This window comes from Theropithecus gelada, chromosome 20, assembly GCF_003255815.1.
Source record: "Theropithecus gelada isolate Dixy chromosome 20, Tgel_1.0, whole genome shotgun sequence".
Lineage (NCBI taxonomy): Eukaryota > Metazoa > Chordata > Mammalia > Primates > Cercopithecidae > Theropithecus > Theropithecus gelada.
The window spans coordinates 70,418,019-70,437,303 of NC_037688.1; the positions used below are offsets into that span (position 1 = coordinate 70,418,019).

Consider the following 19,285-nt stretch of genomic DNA (forward strand, 5'->3'; position numbering starts at 1 on the left):
CAACGAATCAGACAGTCCATGTAATGCAATTAACACAGTGCCTAAAAATAGAGTAGCCCCTCAATTTGCCCTCACTGCTATTACCTTCATTATCTTTTTCTGTTTGTTTGTTTGTTTTGGAGACGTCTCGCTCTGTCACCTAGGCTGGAGTACAGTGGCGCCATCATAGTGATGCAGGAATGATGACCTCCCAAAGAAGGGCTTAGCCTGCAAGGGTTCTTGGTTGTGCCTGGGAAAGTATTCACGGGCAAGCTGGAGGTAGAAGAAAACAACTTTATCGAAGCAGTGGTGTCACAGCTCCAGTGGAGTGACAGCTCCAGGACTGCTCCTGCAGAGCAGGGTGACCCGTAGACAGAAGGCGGCAGCTCAGGGCAGTTGTGCAGTCTCATTTGTACCTACTTTTAATTACGTGTAGATTAAGGGGTCGTTTATGCAGAAATTTCTAGAAAGGAAATATTAACTTTTGGGTCACTGCCATGGAAAGGGGCAGTAACTCCTGGATGTTGCCATGACGATGATAAACTGACATGGTACCCACGGGCATGTCTGATGGAAAGCTGCTTCCACCCAGCCCTGTTTTAGCTAGCAGTCAGTTTGGTCCAGTGTCTGAGTCCCACCTCTGGAGTCAAGTCCCACTTCCTCCTTCAATAGCTCACTGCAGCCTTGACCTTCTGGGCTCAAGCAATCTTCCTGCCTCAACCTCCTGAGTGGTTGGGACCACAGGCACGCTGCTGTGCCCGGCTAGTTAAAAAAAACATTGTTTTGTAAGTACAGGGTCTCACTACATTGCCCAGGCTGTAACATCAATATCTATAGCTGCTTTTCATAAAATGTCACGAAAAACCCAACAGGCCACCGAGTACCACACACGTAATAGACCTTCATAAAGCACTGGTGGGAGAAATTCTACAGGATCAACAACCCAGGTTCTTCAACTAATAGATGACAGGTAAGGAAGAAAGGGAGAGGTAGGGAGACGCAGGTGACAGAACACACAGATTAAAAGAGACTCAAGAGATCCGTCACCAATTGTGAGGTAGGGACCTTACTAGGATCCTGACTCAAACATCTGTTTAAACTGCAAATGTGAACACTCACCAGATATTTGACAATACCAAAGAATTACCGCCAACTTTTGGTGTGATAATGATCCTACAGAGTTTTTTCTGTTTTAAAAAGAGAGCCCTTATAGTTTACTACCAATATATTCCTAACTACTTAGGGGTGAAATCAACGTTGTGCTTCGGATTTCCTTCCAAACACTACGTGATGCTGGGGAAACAGGAGGGTAAGTGGATGAAACAAGACTGGCCAAGAGTTGATAACTATTGAAGTAGGGTGATGAGTATATAGAAGTTCTTTATGCTCTTTCGCCTATTCTTTACCAGTAAAATATATACGCTATTTTAAAAAAAAACAGAGACACCTGTGTGAGATACAGCCCGCCTCCTCCTCCTGGAGAGACCTTCGTTAGGGAAGGAGTCCATTTGTAAAGGAGACCATGCTGGAGGCTGGAAATCCATGCGCTGGTGAAGCCCGCAGCCTGGGTCACACCTCCTCGTCCTCAAATCCCTCACTTTCCCAGGGCCTGTGCAGCTGTGCTGCTGACCTGACTGTGTGTGTTGTTAACTGAAGTCAAGGCAGACAGCCAAGCAAAGGGCACATCCAAGAGGCAGAAAAGCTCCAAGCTTAGCCATCCTGCGTAAATGAGATGCTCCAGTTCCTTGTTCAGGAAGCTGGGATGAGAAAGAGTGAGCCAGGGGCCCCCTGAAAGACCTTCTTAAAGAAGCTCCTCTCCCTGACACTCCAACCTGAGAATCACTGGGACTAGCATGACCCTTCTTTAACAGGCTTTTTAAAGTGTGACTATGGTATTGCAGTAATGTGGGGTTTTTAAAAGAGCTCTTATCTTTTAAAGATAGATTCTGAAATAGGAATGTAATAATATGGAATCTGGAATTTTCTTCAAAATACCATGAAAGGCTGAGGTTTGAGGGGTGGGACAAGATACAGATGAAGCAAGATTGGCCAGGAGTTACTAACAGCTACAGCCAGGTGATGGATACATAGAAGCTCATTACACTCATTTATATCTGTATATATTTCAACTTTTACGTGATAAAAAGATTTTAAGAACTCCTTGGAAGTTTAGCCCTGTTAGTCATTCACACTTTAGTGGGAATTACACCTATTCTGCTAGAAACTATAACTTCTTACCCTTTTTCACTGATACACAGGAGGCACTTAAACACTCAGTTTTGCTTGGTAATCAAACTATATGAGGTAAGAGCCTGGTCTCAATCCACTCAGTTTCATGTGATTTAAAAAAAAACAAAAACAAAAACAAAAAAAAACAGAACAGGCATGGTGGCTCACACCTGTAATCCCAGCACTTTGGGAGGCCGAGGTGGGCAGATCACTTGAGGTCAGGAGTTTGAGACCAGCCTGGCCAATTTGGTGAAACCCTGTCTCTACTAAAAATACAAAAATTAGCTGAGCATGGTAGCGCATGCCTGTAATCCCAGCTACTATGGAGCGGGAAGCAGGAGAATCGCTTGAACCAGGGAGGCAGAGGTTGCAGTGAGCCGAGATCGTATACCACTGTACTCCAGCCTGGGCAACAGAGTGAGACTCCATTTAAAAAAAAAAAAAAAAGAGTCACATCATATCTTTCATTTTGAGTATCAGTTTAATGTAGATCTCAGCTCAGAGTTTTTTATCCTGAGTCCTGATACAGAATCCAGTATTTTATTGAAAAGCCCATGCTGCTCTTATATAAAAATAACTCCTGGACACGTCAAAAGTGTTGGAACCCATTGGTGCCAATTTATGAGGCAAGCACTGGTGGTGTAACTGCTCCCAAGGTGCTGGCTGCTTCCGGAATGTTTACAGTTTATTAAAATGATGATCACATTCACAGTTATCTACAGCATGTGATTATGAGTTTATTTTTTACCAGCTTGATGTTTAAGCTTACTTTTCCATTAATAGCAACTCTGCCATTATAATGAAAACAAATGTTGCTAATACACCATTATTTTACCCATGAGAAAAATTCAGGGATTAACTATACTCAGACAGTAAATGATAAGTGTCTTATAATTTTAAAAATCAATCAATAGCTAGCCGAGCCCTGCCATATGGAAGGAAGTAAAGTTCTGTTTGCAGAGGATGGACCGGCAATATTGAAGCAGAAGATACACAAGTGGGGCAAACAGCTAGAAAACGGTGCCAGCAAGCAAGACCTGGGAGAGCCTGAAGGCAGCATGAGGGAGCTAAGCCCTGGTAAACAGTGAGCGGAAGGAGAACTGAAGGGAAACGGCATCTACTGATTACATATGGATACAAAGCTTTATGTAAGTGAGGGCACCGCTGGTAAGCAAAAGCAAAAGTCCTTATACAAAAATCCAGTATTTTATTGAAAAGCCCATGCTGCTCTTATATAAAAATAACCCCTGGACACATCAAAAGTGTTGGAACCCATTGGTGCCAATTTATGAGGCAAGCACTGGCAGTGTAACTGCTCCCAAGGTCCTGTAAAAGCAAAAAAAAACAAAACACAAAACAAACAAACAAACAAAAAAAAAACACCAGATTCTAACCTAAACTAAAATAGAATTCACTATAAACAGGCAGAAAAGTGGAAATCGGGCTCAGAAAAGTAACTGGGGCCAGGCACAGTGGCTCACACCTATAATCCATCCCATCACTGTGGGAGGCCGAGGCAGGTAGATCACCTGAGGTCAGGAGTTTGAGACCAGCCTGGCCAAGATGGTGAAAACCCATCTCTGTTTAAAAAAAAAAAAAAAAATTAACCGAGTGTGGTGGCACGCATCTATAATCTCAGCTACTTGGGAGGCTGAAGCAGGAGAACTGCTTGAACCTAAGAGGCAGAGGTCGCAGTGAGCTGAGATTGTGCCATTGCACTCCAGCCTGGCTGACAGAATGAGACTCTGTCTCAAGAGAAGAAAAAGAAAAAGAAAAAGGAACTGAAACCAGAGCAATTCTGACAGGTTCAACACAGGAAATAACTAGAGTCTTATCAGACTCATTGCTAGTAGTCTATTGAATAAATGCTTATTGTTAATTGCTATTGAATAAATGGCCTCCCAAGCATTGCTGCATTCTTATATACCTTCAGAGTTAAATCCCCATTGGCCTAGCTCAGGTCATGTGCCCGGCCCTGAACCAAACCCAGGGCAAAGCACTTGGATGTACTGTCCCACCCAGACAGCATGCTATGGTGGAGAGGAAGCCCTCCAAAGGAAGTCAGGGCAGAGGAGAGAAGAGGAAGCACAGAGACACCTCCTGTATACTGCAGGCACTCAGCTGGGTTCTTTATGTGCCATTCCCAAAACAAACCCACTTGCAGCTATGACTGGCTGCATTTCACTAATGGAGAACGTGAGGCTTAGAGAGGTTAGGGGCTGTGCCCAGGAACATACGGCAGTAAGTGTCAAATCTGAACTCAGTCTGACACGCGATACATGTGCTTTCCAAGTCACCAGGCTGCAGAAGGCAGCGACAGAGTGATGGAGGCCCAAAGTCCAAATGTCGCCAACATGTCACATTGTTGTGAAGGCAACTGCTGAAAAAGAATAGAACATTTCTGAAGATGAGTCCAAACCAAAGGAAATGTACTTAAAAGAGGTAAAGAAGCAACAGACTCAGAAGAGATCTATCTTGGATGTGTTCAATATATTTTATCTTCAAAACCTTGGTGAGAACAATTGTTTCTCTTCTGATGTCTTAGAATTTCAAGAAGGATGGGGAAGTTAACAGAAGAAATTCTGAGCATCACTAACAGTCTCTAAGAAGCAGGGAGGAATTATCTAAAGAAGCTGTGGTTAGGTGCCAACCTCTGCAGAGCTGCTGTCAAAGACACGGCTCCAGGTCTGTGGGTATAACCCCACCTCTGCACTTCAATCCTGTGTCCTGACTATCAGAACAGGCACGTCTGCCTCATCCACAAGAAGTCGCTCTGCAAGTGGCTCACGCCTGTAATCCCAGTACTTTGGGAGGCTGAGGTTGGTGGATCATGAGGTCAAGAGATTGAGACCATTCTGATCAACATGGTGAAACCCCCATCTCTACTAAAAATACAAAAATTAGCTGGGCATGGTGACGCATGCCCGTAGTCCCAGCTACTCAGGAGGCTGAGGCAGGAGAATCGCTTGAACCCAGGAGGCAGAGGTTGCAGCAAGCTAAGATCACGCCTCTGCACTCCAGCCTGGCGACAGAGTGAGACTCTGTCTCCAAAAAAAAAAAAACAAAAAAAAACAAAAAACGCTCCATCTAGGGTAGTGAATGCCATTTCAGGGATGTCTCTGTCTCAACCTCACAACTTCCTTGGCTCATCTCCTACAACCATCAACACTGCTGCTCCCAGGCTAGGAAAAGTCACAAAGGGAGGAGAAAGGAAGCTAAGGGCTGGACACTGAGAAGGCGCTCAATGGGTGTGCGTGAACTGTGTTGGCACCATCTATTACTCAATGGCCTCCCTAGGCTCCAGGCTATGCTTCCTGCTAACACTGAGGGCCAGAGGAAAGTGCCTCCTCTACAGAACCCATGTGCTCTTATTAGCTATCTAAACTAATTTCTAATTAGCTATCTAATCTAATTTCCACCAGGATGCTCTGAGCTCTAGTTAAGACTTAACTGTGGGCCGGGTACAGTGGCTCACACCGTAATCCCAGCACTTTAGGAGGCCAAGGCAGATGGATCACCTAAGGTCAGGCGTTTGAGACCAGCCCATTTAAAGAGGGCTTTATGGCATTTACTTTAGGTCTTCACGCCTTCATGCCTGAACCTTGAGCCCTCCCGTTTGGTAGTTCCACACTCACCCTGTCACAGCTGGCTGGAACAGCCAGGCAGGTGAACCCTGCAGTAACTCCCCACATGACCTGATCCTCTCCACACATCCCAGCTGAGGTCAGCACAGCAGGGGATGAGACTTTCACACGGTCAAAGCCAAGCAGGTGACGACACAGCCAGGATACAGCCACAGTACCACCTTTCTCCCCTCCTCCACTCTGCTCCCGACCTGTCAGTCTCCTTTCAGTTCCTGCCAATGCTTCCTTGTATTCAGCCTCTGTTCTTGCTGTTGCTGATGCAGAAAGCAGGCATCTGATAAACACTGAAATAAATCATCCAACCACCCGGCCCACGAATGAACTAGTGGCACTTGGCTCACAGGCTCAAACACCCAATCACCGTCTTCTTGCACCCCCACCCCACCCCACCGCACCCTACACGCTCAGCAGCCCCACAGGTAGAGAATCTCCATGGAGAGCGGTGCCTGGACCCAGCAATCAATGCCTTTGTGGACCCTACGAAGCAGGCGCCCTTGCTGAGCTGCACTGGTCTGACGGAGTCCTCACCATAGCACCCTTGTTCCCCAGAGGAACAGAACCTTTCATCCTGCACTTTCATTCTGAGAACCTTTCACCCTCTCTAAGCTCATCAGGCCTTCTTTCATTCAGTAAATCCAGACATCCCCATCCTAGGGAGAATTTAAAAATTCAAGGGTTATGCGGCATCTACCATTTGCCAATAAGTGGCTGTGGAATGTACAGAGCTGGCAAAGACACGGTCCCGCCTTCCAGGGGCTCGGAGTCCACTGGGGGAAAGAAATACACAAGTCGTCCGAATCCTGAGATTGGGGCCCTGTTTCCCTCTCCACTTGGGCCTTCCAGGCATAGACTCGCGGCCCAGAACCCTGGCATTGCCACCAGCCAAGTCTGAGTCTCATGCCCCACTGAGGGAGCTCCCAAGGAAGGGCACAGCGGTGGGCAGAGACCACACAGGAGTGCCCTGTCCCCAGGGCTCCCCAGCCTGGCTTTTGACTCATCCCCACCAGCCTGTGTGTTAAGGCCTCAGCTTGCCTTCCCTTGCGCTCACTTGAGTTAGAATGCAAGATGTTTCTAAAGTCACCTTCCTTCTTTAGAGTCAATTTAGAGACCAGACAAAACAGATGGTAACAATGGCAGCCTGAACCAGCAATGAACTTAGGGGGACCCCCTCCAAGGCCCTGGGCTTCTGCAACCCACCGAAGCTCACGCATGTCTCCACAGCAATGAGTGAGTGTTTTCCTGATTACCAAAATAAAACTCACTGTAGAAGATTTAGAAACAACCAAAAGTATGCTTGTATAGTTAGCATGTGTATGTATGTACATACACACATTGCTTATAATACTACCACCAAGGGACCATTACAACATGTACACACAGCTCATCAAAAACATAGCTTCTCAACTTTACCATCGAATATGGTAATAATCGATGGTTTCTGAAAAACCTCTTTATCATATCCAAGAATTACCTTTATTCCTCATTTATGAAGAATATTGTTTATCAGGTATCAACGAAGTTATAAAATGATTTTTCATTACCTAGCAAGATAAATATCTGGTTTTCCTCTTTGAGGCCACTAATGAGTTGATTTACATGCATGAATTTCTAGCATGCAGCCATCCTTGCAATCCTAAATAAACCCTGTTTTACGTGCACTGTTCTTTTAATATGTGACTGAATTTGAGTAATGACTTTCTAGAATTTTTCCACATCTCATACACAGATGATTCTATTTGATAGTGTTCTTTTTTATGCTATCTTTGGCAGGATTTTTTTATATCATGGTAATGCATACCTGAACCAAGATAGAGACGTATAAAAACCCTCTCAGGAAATATAAACAGCAAAGGGCTCCTTGTGTATTACCTTGAAGAGTTTCCTAGAAATCACCATGAAAGCATCTAGGCTTACTGTCTTCTAAGGAAGCAGTTCTTCAGTTACTTGTACAACTTTATTCCAAAGTGTTTTGGTTTTTTGTTTTGTTTTTTCTTTTGAGGGCGAGGGGTTCCCTTTGACCAGTCTGCCTCATCTTCAATTAATTCTGATAAGGAATGTGTTTTCTGAAAAATAGTTCACCTCATCCATATTTTCACATTTAACAGCACAAAGCTGCATGCGATATTCTCTCCTGTTTTCATCTCCAAATGTTACAATTATTTCATTTTTAATGTTACATATATATTTTTCTCTTATTTCCTTATCGTAAGTGCCAGAAATTTCCAATAATTAAGTGATATGTTTCAAAGGATCAGCTCATACTTCTCTTTATAAAGCACACTGACTTGGTCTTGTTTTGTTTTGTGGGGCTGAGGAGTTGTTTGGTTGTTTTGCTCACGTGTCTTTAGAACAGGCTGGGCTTATCCTGGAAAGTCTCCAAAGCAGCCAACATCAGAAACAAAGACGCAGACTCCACCGGCCTTACCTCGATGAGCTTTCTTTCGTAGGAGCTTGCAAGTTCTTCAGCAATTTCTCCCGGCTTCTGTTCAGTTACTGTAACTTCTCCATCAACACTCCAAAGATTTGGCACAACTTTAGAGAAAGAGAGACATGTCATAAGTATTTCAACAGTATCGAAAACTATTCTCCCAGTAAAAAAAAAAAATTCTTCTTTCTCAGATGACTTCAGATTGAAAATGCTCTCAAGAAAAAAAAAACACACACACACACACAAACACACTTACTAATTACTTCAACAATGGGACATTTTCACCTTAGTACAATAAAACAAGTGATAAGGCCTGCACGGTGGTGTGTGCCTGTAGTGTCAGCTGCTCAGGAGGCTGAGGGGAGAGGATTGCTTGAGCCCAGGAGGTCGAGGATGCCATGAGCTATGATTGTGCCAATGTCATTCAGCCTGGGTGACAGAATTAGACTTTGTCACTTTAAAAAAAAAAAAAAAAAAAAAAGACTTAAGCTGTATTTTTAAAATGCAAGCACTGTCATGAGATAGAAGCACAGAGGTCAAGGAATAATCTTGTCACTACTTTCCATTTCAGGAGAAAGCAGGCAATGTTTTGACAGATTTGGCAAGACATAAGAGCCTACATTTGTTGTTTTGTTTTTTTTTGGGGGGGGGGGTGGAGGTTTTGTTTTGTTTCATTTGAGATGGGGTCTTGTCTGTCACCCAGACTGGAGTACAGTGGCACAATCAATCATACAGCTCACTACAGCCTCGAACTCCTGGGCTCAAACAATCCTTCTGCCTCAGCCTCCTGAGTCACTGGGACTGCAGGCATACCCCTGCTGCACCAGGCTAATTCTTTTTTTTTTTTCTTTTAGTTTTTGTAGAGACAAGTTCTCACTATGTTGACCAGGCTGGTCTTGAACTCCTGGCCTCAAGTGATCCTCCCTCCTCGGCTTCCCAAAGTGCTGAGATTGCAGGGGTGAGCCACTGCATTCAGTCCACTTACATCTTTTATATTTGCTAAGTTTCCTTTTCTACAACAAAAAAGTGATCCAGTGAGGTAGTGCCTGCCCACAGCCAGCTGTGGAGCACTAATGGGGGTCAGAATAATGTGTAAAACCAAGGATCAGCATTTATAAACCATACTTAGGATGACAGCAAGAAAACCTCTAGAAAAACTCGAAAACCAACACAGAACGTCAACGCAAAAGACATGTTAAAGAGACTGGCTCCCAGGTCAGAGCAAGCATGGGCACAGACGGCTCTGAGTAGTGTTTCCATGATTACGTATATGCCCATATACGCCCACTCTGTAGCGAAGAGCAAATAAAGAAGAACTGGGAATGAACCAGATAGTTCCAAGAAAAGCAGGAAACAAGAACAGGGAAGACCTCCCACACCAAGGGCAAAGAAAAAGATTCACAGCATGTTTAAGAACGCGGATTACCCTCAAGCCTCAAAACAAGCATCGACGACGCAGGATCAGTTTCCTGTGTGTTCAGGGACAAGAAACCCCTTGGATGCCCTATCAGCTGTATGGAGCGGGCAGTGAGGCTAAACAAGGATCTGAGACTAGCCCCCCAGTGACAGGGGTAGCCTTCAGGGAGAAGGTGAAAGTCAGTAAGGCTGAGCAAAACCAGGAGTCAAAACTGAAGCAATAAGCCAGGCGGCTAAGCCTCCTCGGGCTGCACTGTTAGAGCGTGACGAAGGCTCAAGGCCATGAGTGACAGCAGGGAACATGCAGAAAGAAGCCCTGAGTCCTGGGCCACAAATGCACAGAGTGACCCAATCACAACAGATAACCCCGAATAGTTATGGAAAGAAAAACTGTGAAGAACTCCGTAAAGATGAGAGCCTGAATACAGTAATTTACACTCACATCCTCTCAAAATCCCATTAAACTGTCAATTGAGGCTGGGCGCAGTGGCTCATGCCTGTAATGCCAGCACTTTTGGGAGGCTAAGGCGAGTGGATCACTTGAGGTCAGGAGTTCGAAACCAGCCTGGCCAACATGGAGAAACTGTCTCTACTAAAACTACAAAAATCAGCTGGGCATGGTGGCACACTCCTGTATTCCTAGCTACTTGGCGGGGCTGAAGCAGGAGAATCACTTGAAACAGGGAGACAGAGACTGCAGCGAGCCGAGATCGTGCCACTGCACTCCAGCCTGGGCAACACAGCAAGACTCTGTCTCAAAAAAAAAAAAAAAAAAAGCAAATTAAAATGTTTCCTATGAGGCGATGATGAATATGGTAAGTACCCTGATTTGATCATTAAATTTCATATACATGTATCATAATATCACACACTACCCCAACATACGTACAATTATTACGTGTCAAAAATAAGAATAAAAGCAAAAAAAAAGGGTTTTTATAAAGGCATCGCTCAAAAAAAAGAATTGGAGAGGAAACAACAAAATTACAGAAGCTGAGAATCAGGTAGATGACTGATAAGTAACTTGACAGACCAGAGAAAATTTCATTCCTAAATAAACATGCGTGCCACCAAAATAATATCTGATGAGAATGGAATGATTCACAAAAGGCTAATGAATTGTTAGCACGAGACACCTCTGGAAGTGAGGGTGAACACAGGACTAGAAAGCGAAAGAAAGGTTTTAAAAGTCTGTTTAAGAAGTGATTAGCAGAATATACATGTTTATTCTCTGGAGAAAACGCGGTAGGTCTGGACTGAGTTGAGGTTGGGGTATTCTATTTTTTTAATGGAGAGATAAAAGTAACACACACTCAACTTCTGAGTTTCTCCCATTCTTCTTCCCTCTCCCCAGCCCCACTCATTCCCAGAATAGCAGGCAGACAGCATTTGCCTCTAAGCCAGGGAATGGAAAGGTATTCTCCCAGGAATCTAAAAAAGCTTTGGAGACCAGGGGTAGTTCTCCAGTGGAATGCCACAGCCAGATCACCCCAAGAGGCCCAAAGTCAGTGTTCATGGAGCTTCGAATCAATTTCTAATCCCACTCCAACACCTCTGTAGACATCTAGAAATCACCTCCCATTTGAGAAAAGCACCTAAGAACTTTATGAAAGATTGAGAAGAAACATTGAGACAGGAATAAACAGAGAAAAGCAACTTGCAAGAAAGAGAGACTATTTAGGGAAAACACTTCAAAAGCAAACTGTTGGTAATATTTCCACAGAGAGAGGAGGAGACAGTGTAGTCATGAAACAAGAATAGGGAGATATTTAAAAAAGGAGAAAAAGAAAAACACAAAGCACACAAAAGCCCTTTTACAGAGTGAAACTATAACAGCAGAAACAGAACAGGGACTATAAGGGAAAGGGTAGCAAAATTTCCAGAAAATAGAGGCAACGAATAACAAAATGGAATACAAGCCTGGGCAACATGGCGAAGCCTCACCTCTGCAAAAACCACAAAAATTAGTGCAGTGTGGTGCCACGTGCCTGTAGTCCCAGGCACTTGGGAGGCTGAGGTGGGAGGCTCGCTTGACCCTGGCAGGCAGAGGTTGCACTGAACGGAGATGGTGTCCCTGCACTCCACCCTGGGCCACAGAGCAAGACCCTGTCCCCCCCCCAAAAAAAAAACAGGGGGGGAAGAGAGAACTACAAGTCCAAATGAGAAGAGATCAACAAAGGAGAAAAAGATAACGCACAGAAGAGGAAATCAAAGATATAATTCAGAGTCAACAGAAACGAGGGGCAGGATGGAAGAGTTCAATGAATGTCCACCAAAATGGACAAAAGCAAGCCTCGCTCACGGACTTCAGAACACAGGAGACAGAGACGACAGCCTACCAACTTCTGAAGGGGAGAAAGAATTTTTACAAACGATAAAAACTACAAATGGCGTAGGATTTCTAAACAGCAACACGGAAAGCTAGAAAACAATGAAGAAACATCTTCAACATCCTGAAGAAAAATGATTTTGAGCCTTAAATTATATACCCAGGCAAGCCACGTGAGAGGCACGATAAAGGCATTGTCAGACACGTGTCCTTGCAGAAACTTTACCTCGCACCTGAAGAAGAGAAGAAATCTAGGAATTGTAAAGATATAGGGGATCTGACACAAAAGTGAGCCAGAGAACTTTTCATAGTAACAAAAAAGCAGAAGCAACCCAAATGACTATCACCTGGCAAGTCAACAAGATGTGGTCTAGGCATGCAGGGGAGTTCTATTCAGACATGAGAGGACTGAAGAGCCAACTCACGCTGCAACACGGATAGACCGTGAGAGCATTCAGCCAGGAGAAAGAAGCCAGATCCAAAAGGCTGCAGATTACCCAATCCCACGTACACAAAATGTCCATAGGTCTTGGCTGCCAGGGTCTGGGGGTAGGAGGGATGAAGACTGACTGCTATAGGGTATAAGGTTTATTTGGGGCACAACAAAAATGTTCTGGAATTAGAGAGTGGTGATGGTTGCACAGTTTGTGAATATAAAAACCACTGAGGGTAGGGGGTGGTGGCTCACACCTGTAATCCCAGCACTTTGGGAGGTCCAGGTGGGTGGATCACCTGAGGTCAAGTGTTCGAGACCAGCTGGCCAACATGGTGAAACCCCATCTCTACTAAAAATACAAAAATTAGCCAGGCATGGTGGTATGCGCCTGTAACCCCAACTACTCAGGAGGCTGAGGCATGAGAATTGCTTGAACTCGGGAGGCAGAGGTTGCAGTGAGCCAAGATCCCACCATTGCACTCCAGCCTGAGCAACAAGAGGAAAACTCCATCTTAAAAACAAACAAACACAAACAAACAAAAACCCAAAAAAAACCTCCACTGAAATTATGTACTCTCAAAGGGTGAGCTGTATGTCATGTGCATTATATCTCAAGAAAGTTGTTAAGAAAAAAACTGAGTGGAGAATGTGGGCCCACAAGCAGCAGAGTTCTGGCTCGAGTAGGCCAGAATGCACCAGGAGAGACTGCCTTGGGTGCAAGTGGGAGGCAGCTTGAAGTGCCTGAATGTACCAGGGGGATTTACACACTGAGGACGAACGTGCAGTTGAATTAAGTATTAACACCAGAGAAATCAAGAGATCGTGCAGGAAAAACGATCATGCATCTCACAGCTGTGGAGAGCATTTCCAGTTATAATAATGTAATCACTGAATACTGATCTAACCAAAATGAGGATACGACTGTGCCAGAGGATGTGGAGCCATGTGTGCGTTTTCTGAAGGTGGAGCAGTCAAAGACAGTTACCCTTCCTCTTCCACAACGAGAAATAGGTAACTCCCACAATTGAAAAATAAAAACGTGGCAACAGGCATGTTGATCAGAGATACGGAGGCAACAACCTAAAGCATGAGTGGAAAAGTTTCAAAGAGGGGCTTCTGAAGGGTGGGAAGTGGCAGACGGTGACAGCCAGAGGCCTCCTGTCTTTTGTAATAAAGCTAAGAGAACCAGTGACTCTATCTATGTACCTGCAAAGTTTTGATTTAAAGACACAAACAAAATTATGTGTAAACTATGATTATATGTTAGTGATATGTAAACTATGTAATCAGAATTTGAGGGGAGCCTGCCCTTAGCCATGGGACTTAGAAAAGTCAGGTAAGGGAGCAGAGGAGCCCGTCGGCAGGGCAACCAGGAGACAGATGCCTTGGCAGGCACCGCACTTTCAAGCTGGCTGCAGCTGCTCAGCAGAGCCTGGCGCTAATACATACCCAAAATGGCAGACTCACAGCCCTGCTCTGCCCCTGACTCCAAATGATCTCCTCATCTTGGCCAGGCCCAGGCTGCTGCCCTCTGCAAGGAGGTCCTGCTCATCATGATTCATTCAATCTACTTCAAGTCCAATCAAGCCACTGGCTTCCTATCCCCAAGTCACCAGGCTCCTGTCCCCAAGGCACCAGCCCCTCTAGGACTATATTTAAGAAGAATCAGCAACCTTCAACACCGGGTGGTAGAGATGCAGAAATAAGCTTTTTAACCTTGAAGCCTTGGGGAAAGACCCTGGACAGTCATGAATTTATAGAAGTTCTCTTAGCAACTAGCCAGGCAACCTTCCCTAGCAACTACCTGACCTCCTCGCTGCCCTGGTTCAGTTTTAGCAAGCATGCCAAAAACTTCAATTCCATGTATGAAATAATACAAAATTAAGCCTACCTATATCATACTTTTCTCATCAGTAGGCAGCTTCAAATATAGACCCCAGGCAGTGTGCAGTGGCTCACGCCTGGAATCCCAGCACTTCAGGAGGCTAAGGCAGGCGGATCACTTGAGATTAGGAGTTTGAAACCAGCCTGGTCAACAGGGTGAAACCCTGGTCTCCACTACAAATGCAAAAATTTTAAAAATTTTTTTAAATGCAAAAATTTCAAAAATTAGCCGGGCATGGTGGCACACGCCTGTAAACCCAGCTATTCGAGAGACTTAGGCAGGAGAATCCAGGAGGCGAAGGTTGCAGTGAGCCAAGATCACACCACTGCACTCCAGCCTGGGCAACAGAGTGGGATCTGTCTCAAAAAAAAAAACAAAAAAAAAAAAAACAAAGATGGTTCCAATGCCCCCTTTCCCTTGGTATTCACATTCTTAAATAATCCCTACCCCTTGAGCATAGGCTGGACTTATTGACTCACCTCTAATAAACAGACTATGGCAGAAGTGATGGGGTTTCACCTCTAAGATGAAGTTATAAAGCCTGCTGCTTCTGTGTGAGGTGGCCTTTCTTGTTCATTTATTCTTATGAGGTCCGTAGGAGAACTCTCATTTATACATTTATACAAGAGAGCTCTCCTACGGAGAGAATCTCATGGCAAGGAACCGATGCACGCAGCCAACAGCCCCCATGAGCCACACGAGGGGCAGTGCGCCCTCCTCTAGTGGAGCCTTGGGACAACCGCAGCCTCCAACTGACACCTTGATACAGCCTTAGGAGAGACCCTGAGCCAGGCATGTGGCTAAGCCACACCCAGGCTGTCTATCCCGCACAAACTGTGAGATAGTAAATGTTTGTTGTTTTAAGTCATCTAACTGTGGGGTAATTCGTTACACAATAGTTATCTAATGTAGAGTCTTTAACCATTCCATAGTTACTTCTTGAGAGACCACTTTATTTATTATTTATTTATTTATTTATTTATTTTTATTTATTTTATTTTGAGAGAGTTTCATTCTGTCACCCAGGCTGGAGTGCAATGGTGCGATCTCGGTTCACTGCAACCTCCACCGCTCCGGTTCAAGTCATTCTCCTGCCTCAGTCTCCTGAGTAGCTGGGATTACAGGAGCGTGCCACTACACCCAGCTAATTTTTTGTATTTTTAGTAGAGATGGGGTTTCACCATGTTGGCCAGGCGGATATCGAACACCCAACCGCAGGTGATCTGCCTGCCTTGCCCTCCCAAAGTGCTGGGATTACAGACATGAGCCACCATGCCCAGCCAAGAGACCACTTTAAATTAGACTGAGTTAGACCGTGAAGTTACAGAGACGGTGATATCATTCCATGTAGATGACATGTACAAAAAAAAAAAAAAGAAAACTAGGAGGTAAATGTGCCATGTTGCTCAACAGCATAAGTATTAGTATTTACAAAGTGAGGGAATTGACTGAACAGGTTAGACGTCTCCCACCTCTCACAAAGGTGAGTATGGGGGGTCAAGGCGTGAGAGGCCATTCATCCCATGAGGCTAAATTCATTCAAGCACATCAGATTTATTTTCAAGTTGAGAAGGTTCATTTGCCTTGGGAGTAAAACAACATCTGGGTATTAAGCAAGGCAGCACAATTAAAGTCTGAGTAATGTCAAGTCATTTGAGAGACAAAAATAACAGATGACAACACCATTCTACACTCTTTGCACATGCCCCCAATAACCAATTTGTAAAAAATCAATTGTGACCGAATTCTGAAAGTCAAATCTAAACAATAAATACAAACATTTGCAACCGATCAAACTACAACTTTTCTAAGTTGCATCTTCCCTGAGGGTGATCTATGAGTTTTAAAACTGAAAGAATGGGGCTGGACATGGTGGCTCACATCTGTAATCTCTGGGGCTTTGGGAGGCCAAGGTGGGTGGATCACTTGAGGTCAGGAGTTCGAGACCAGCCTGGCCAACATGGTGAAACCCCATCTCTACTTAAAATACAAAACTTAGCTAGGCATGGTGGTGTGTGCTTGTAATCCCAGCTACTCCAGAGGCTGAAGCAGGAGAATCGATTGAATCTGGGAGATGGAAACTGCAGTGACCCATGATTACACCACTGCACTCCGGCCTGGGCAACAGAGTGAGACTCCATCTCAAAATAATGATAATAATAATGTAAAATAAAATGGAAAGAACGACAATTTAATACCCCAAGAGAAAAACATACTTCTCTATTCATGTCGATGATAGCTCGCAGTGACTTCAAAAACAGAAGGCTTCAAGACACTGGTTAGCAATGCAATCTGAAATGCATTAACAATTTCCACCCATATTCTGAGTTACCTTGACAGTGTTCAGAACTTTATATTTTGCCCTGGTCAAGGACTGCATGAAAAGTACACCTGCTAGAATCCAAGAAGACAGAAGCTTTCATCTATATGGCTGGATATTTCCATGTTCAATCAGAAACTTACATTGTGCTTAAAAAGCTCAAATAGAAAGATAGGTCAAAAAGCAAAAAGAAAGGCTGCATTTAATTTCCAATTTTCTAATTAAAATTTGAAAACTATATCCATATATAACGGGGTGTCACAGAAATCAAAATAATGATACTGCTTCAATTTACATAGCACTGCAGATCACACAGCACTTTCACATCAGAATCTCACTGGAGCCTCCAAGCAGGATGCAGCCTGGCCATTTTAATCTCGTGCCAAATGTGAAGATGGTGATGCTATTAACTGGGATTTCCCATTGAGCCAATCAACCTAGTTAACATCTACCTTATTCACGGGAAAAATCCACGCTCTACTTACTTGCCTGTACTCTGAATAGTCAGCAACTTTCTCCTGTGTCTCCCTGATGGCATAATTATAAAAGTTCCACTCCAAATGGGAAAACAATGATTTGGCAAAAACAAGAAGCCTTCTCTCTCTACATTCAAACAGACATGGAGACTGGGTTTGGTAGAAGTATACAGACATTGATGTTCAATAAGAACTAATTTTCATGCTCCAGAAAAAGCTGTGGGTTAGTCAGTACCATCAGCAGGTCATCTAAACTTAGAGAACATTCATAACTTTTCATCTCATCGCAGCCGGCCGTATCTGTTTGGGGGTATCTGTGTTAAGTTGTCTAAAATAGGTAGAAACAGTGCTGGGCTTGCTAGCAGGCACCAGAGAACACACAGGGTTTTCTGTCTAAATTAAGTGAAACTTCTGAGACCATGAAGAGCGGCATGGCAAACAGCATGATGAGGTTACTGTTTTGCTTTCAATGTGAACAAGCTGAGCATGACCCAGATGCAAACAGCGTGAGATGCTGCTGGCGAAAATAAAGAATCATTTTAAATTCAGAGATGGTTTCCTAGGACATTCGAATGCACACAATGAGGTATGCCCAGGTCCCATAACAACAGGCAAGGTTCTGTGTCTTAGGAAATTTGGGACACTTTACAGTTCCAAAGGAGAAAGGATCCTGCCAAGTCAGATGCCAATGATGTCTACAAGACACCAGGTACCCACAGAGTTCCAACAAAGGAAATGGTCTTCCTAACAGTAACATCCGCCATCTTCAAGCGCTCACTGTGGCAAAGGGAGAAACACGGGCAACAAGACCCTGGAGCTCTGCAGTGAAACAGATCCTGGGAGTCAAAGTCTGGCTCCACCGCTTAGCAGGGATGACTTTGGGCAAGTCTTTCATTTAGTTCCTACACAACCAGCTACTGAAGGTTTATTACCTGCCAGGTACCAGGCACTAGAGATACAGGGATATATCAAGGGGGGGAAAGGTGAGTGCCAATAAGAAGCTGACGTTCCAGTGAGGAGACTCAGAAACCCAAGAAGTGACTATTTAATATGCCAGGCCAGGAGAAGGGCTAGAGGAAGTTAAAGCGTGAGAAAATGACGGTGGAGAATGCTAGTTAAATAAGGTTTGAGGAATAGGCCTCTCTAGGGAGGCGCTGTCTGAGCAGAGACTGGGATAAGGCAGGGGAGTGAGCCCCACACAGCCCTAGAGAGAACGTTCCCGGGAACTGCAAATGCAAAGGGCCTGGGGTGGGCACCCATGTGTTCTACCAACAGTGAGGAAGCCCCGCGTGGCTAAAGGATAAAAGAAGGAGGGAGACACTGGCAGGAAATGAGAACAGAGAGGGGACAGGAAGGGTTTGCAGGCTATGGTATTTTATTCCGAGCAAAACAAGCAGCCCCTGGAGGATTCAGAAGAAGTGGGATGATTGGTCTTTTTTAAGGGTCACTCCACGGGGTATATGCTGTGCAGAGGCTGGGAGGTCGAACCCAGGGAGTGAACAGCTCAGATCTGCCTCCAAAAGATAACCTGCCATTCCACTGCAAGGAATGCAGTTACCCAACAGCCTCCAGATACAGCACCTTCCAGTTGTGCTGCTCTTCCCGGACATCCCTGGTCAACAGCTCAGCATACGTGGCTGCTCCCGCAACGTGAGGGAGGTTCCAGTGCCCTGCCATGGTCTCCGGCTCCAGCACAAACCCAAATCCACAGGCAGCAATAAAGGTGCTAAGGGGCTACTGCCTATAGGACCCCAAGAGCACAGCACGGCCTGGACAATTTAACAGTCCCGCTTGAGGCTTCAAACACCACGGCATGAAATCTCTATTTCAGAGCTGAGAAAATGGACGGCTGGGTTTTTAGAAAACCCTGTCAATTATGAAACCAGTGATGTAAACCCCAGCCTGCCTAATTTCAAAATCCCCCGCTTGGGACAGACATCCAAGGTCATGTGTTAAACATCAAAGGGAGCCCACTCCCCTGCATGCCACACACATACACACACACACACACACAGTGTCTCTGTCTCTCTCTCATACCCATGCTAACATTTTTGGTTGTCCATTCATGATTTAAGAAAACTATAAACTTTAACCTTTCCAAAAAGTTGAAATCAAATGCTTTAAAAACACATTATACAAACCT

The 19,285-nt window shown here is 44.6% G+C and overlaps 1 protein-coding gene across 1 annotated transcript in view; it reads right to left on the reverse strand.

The window, feature by feature from the left end:
- Positions 1–19,285, reverse strand: part of SNX29 (sorting nexin 29) — a 585,133-nt gene that overhangs the window by 286,037 nt on the left and 279,811 nt on the right. Inside the window, exon 15 of the mRNA XM_025369629.1 lies at positions 8,278–8,384. Coding sequence (XP_025225414.1) covers positions 8,278–8,384 — 107 coding nt within the window. The remainder of the gene's footprint in view (positions 1–8,277; positions 8,385–19,285) is intronic.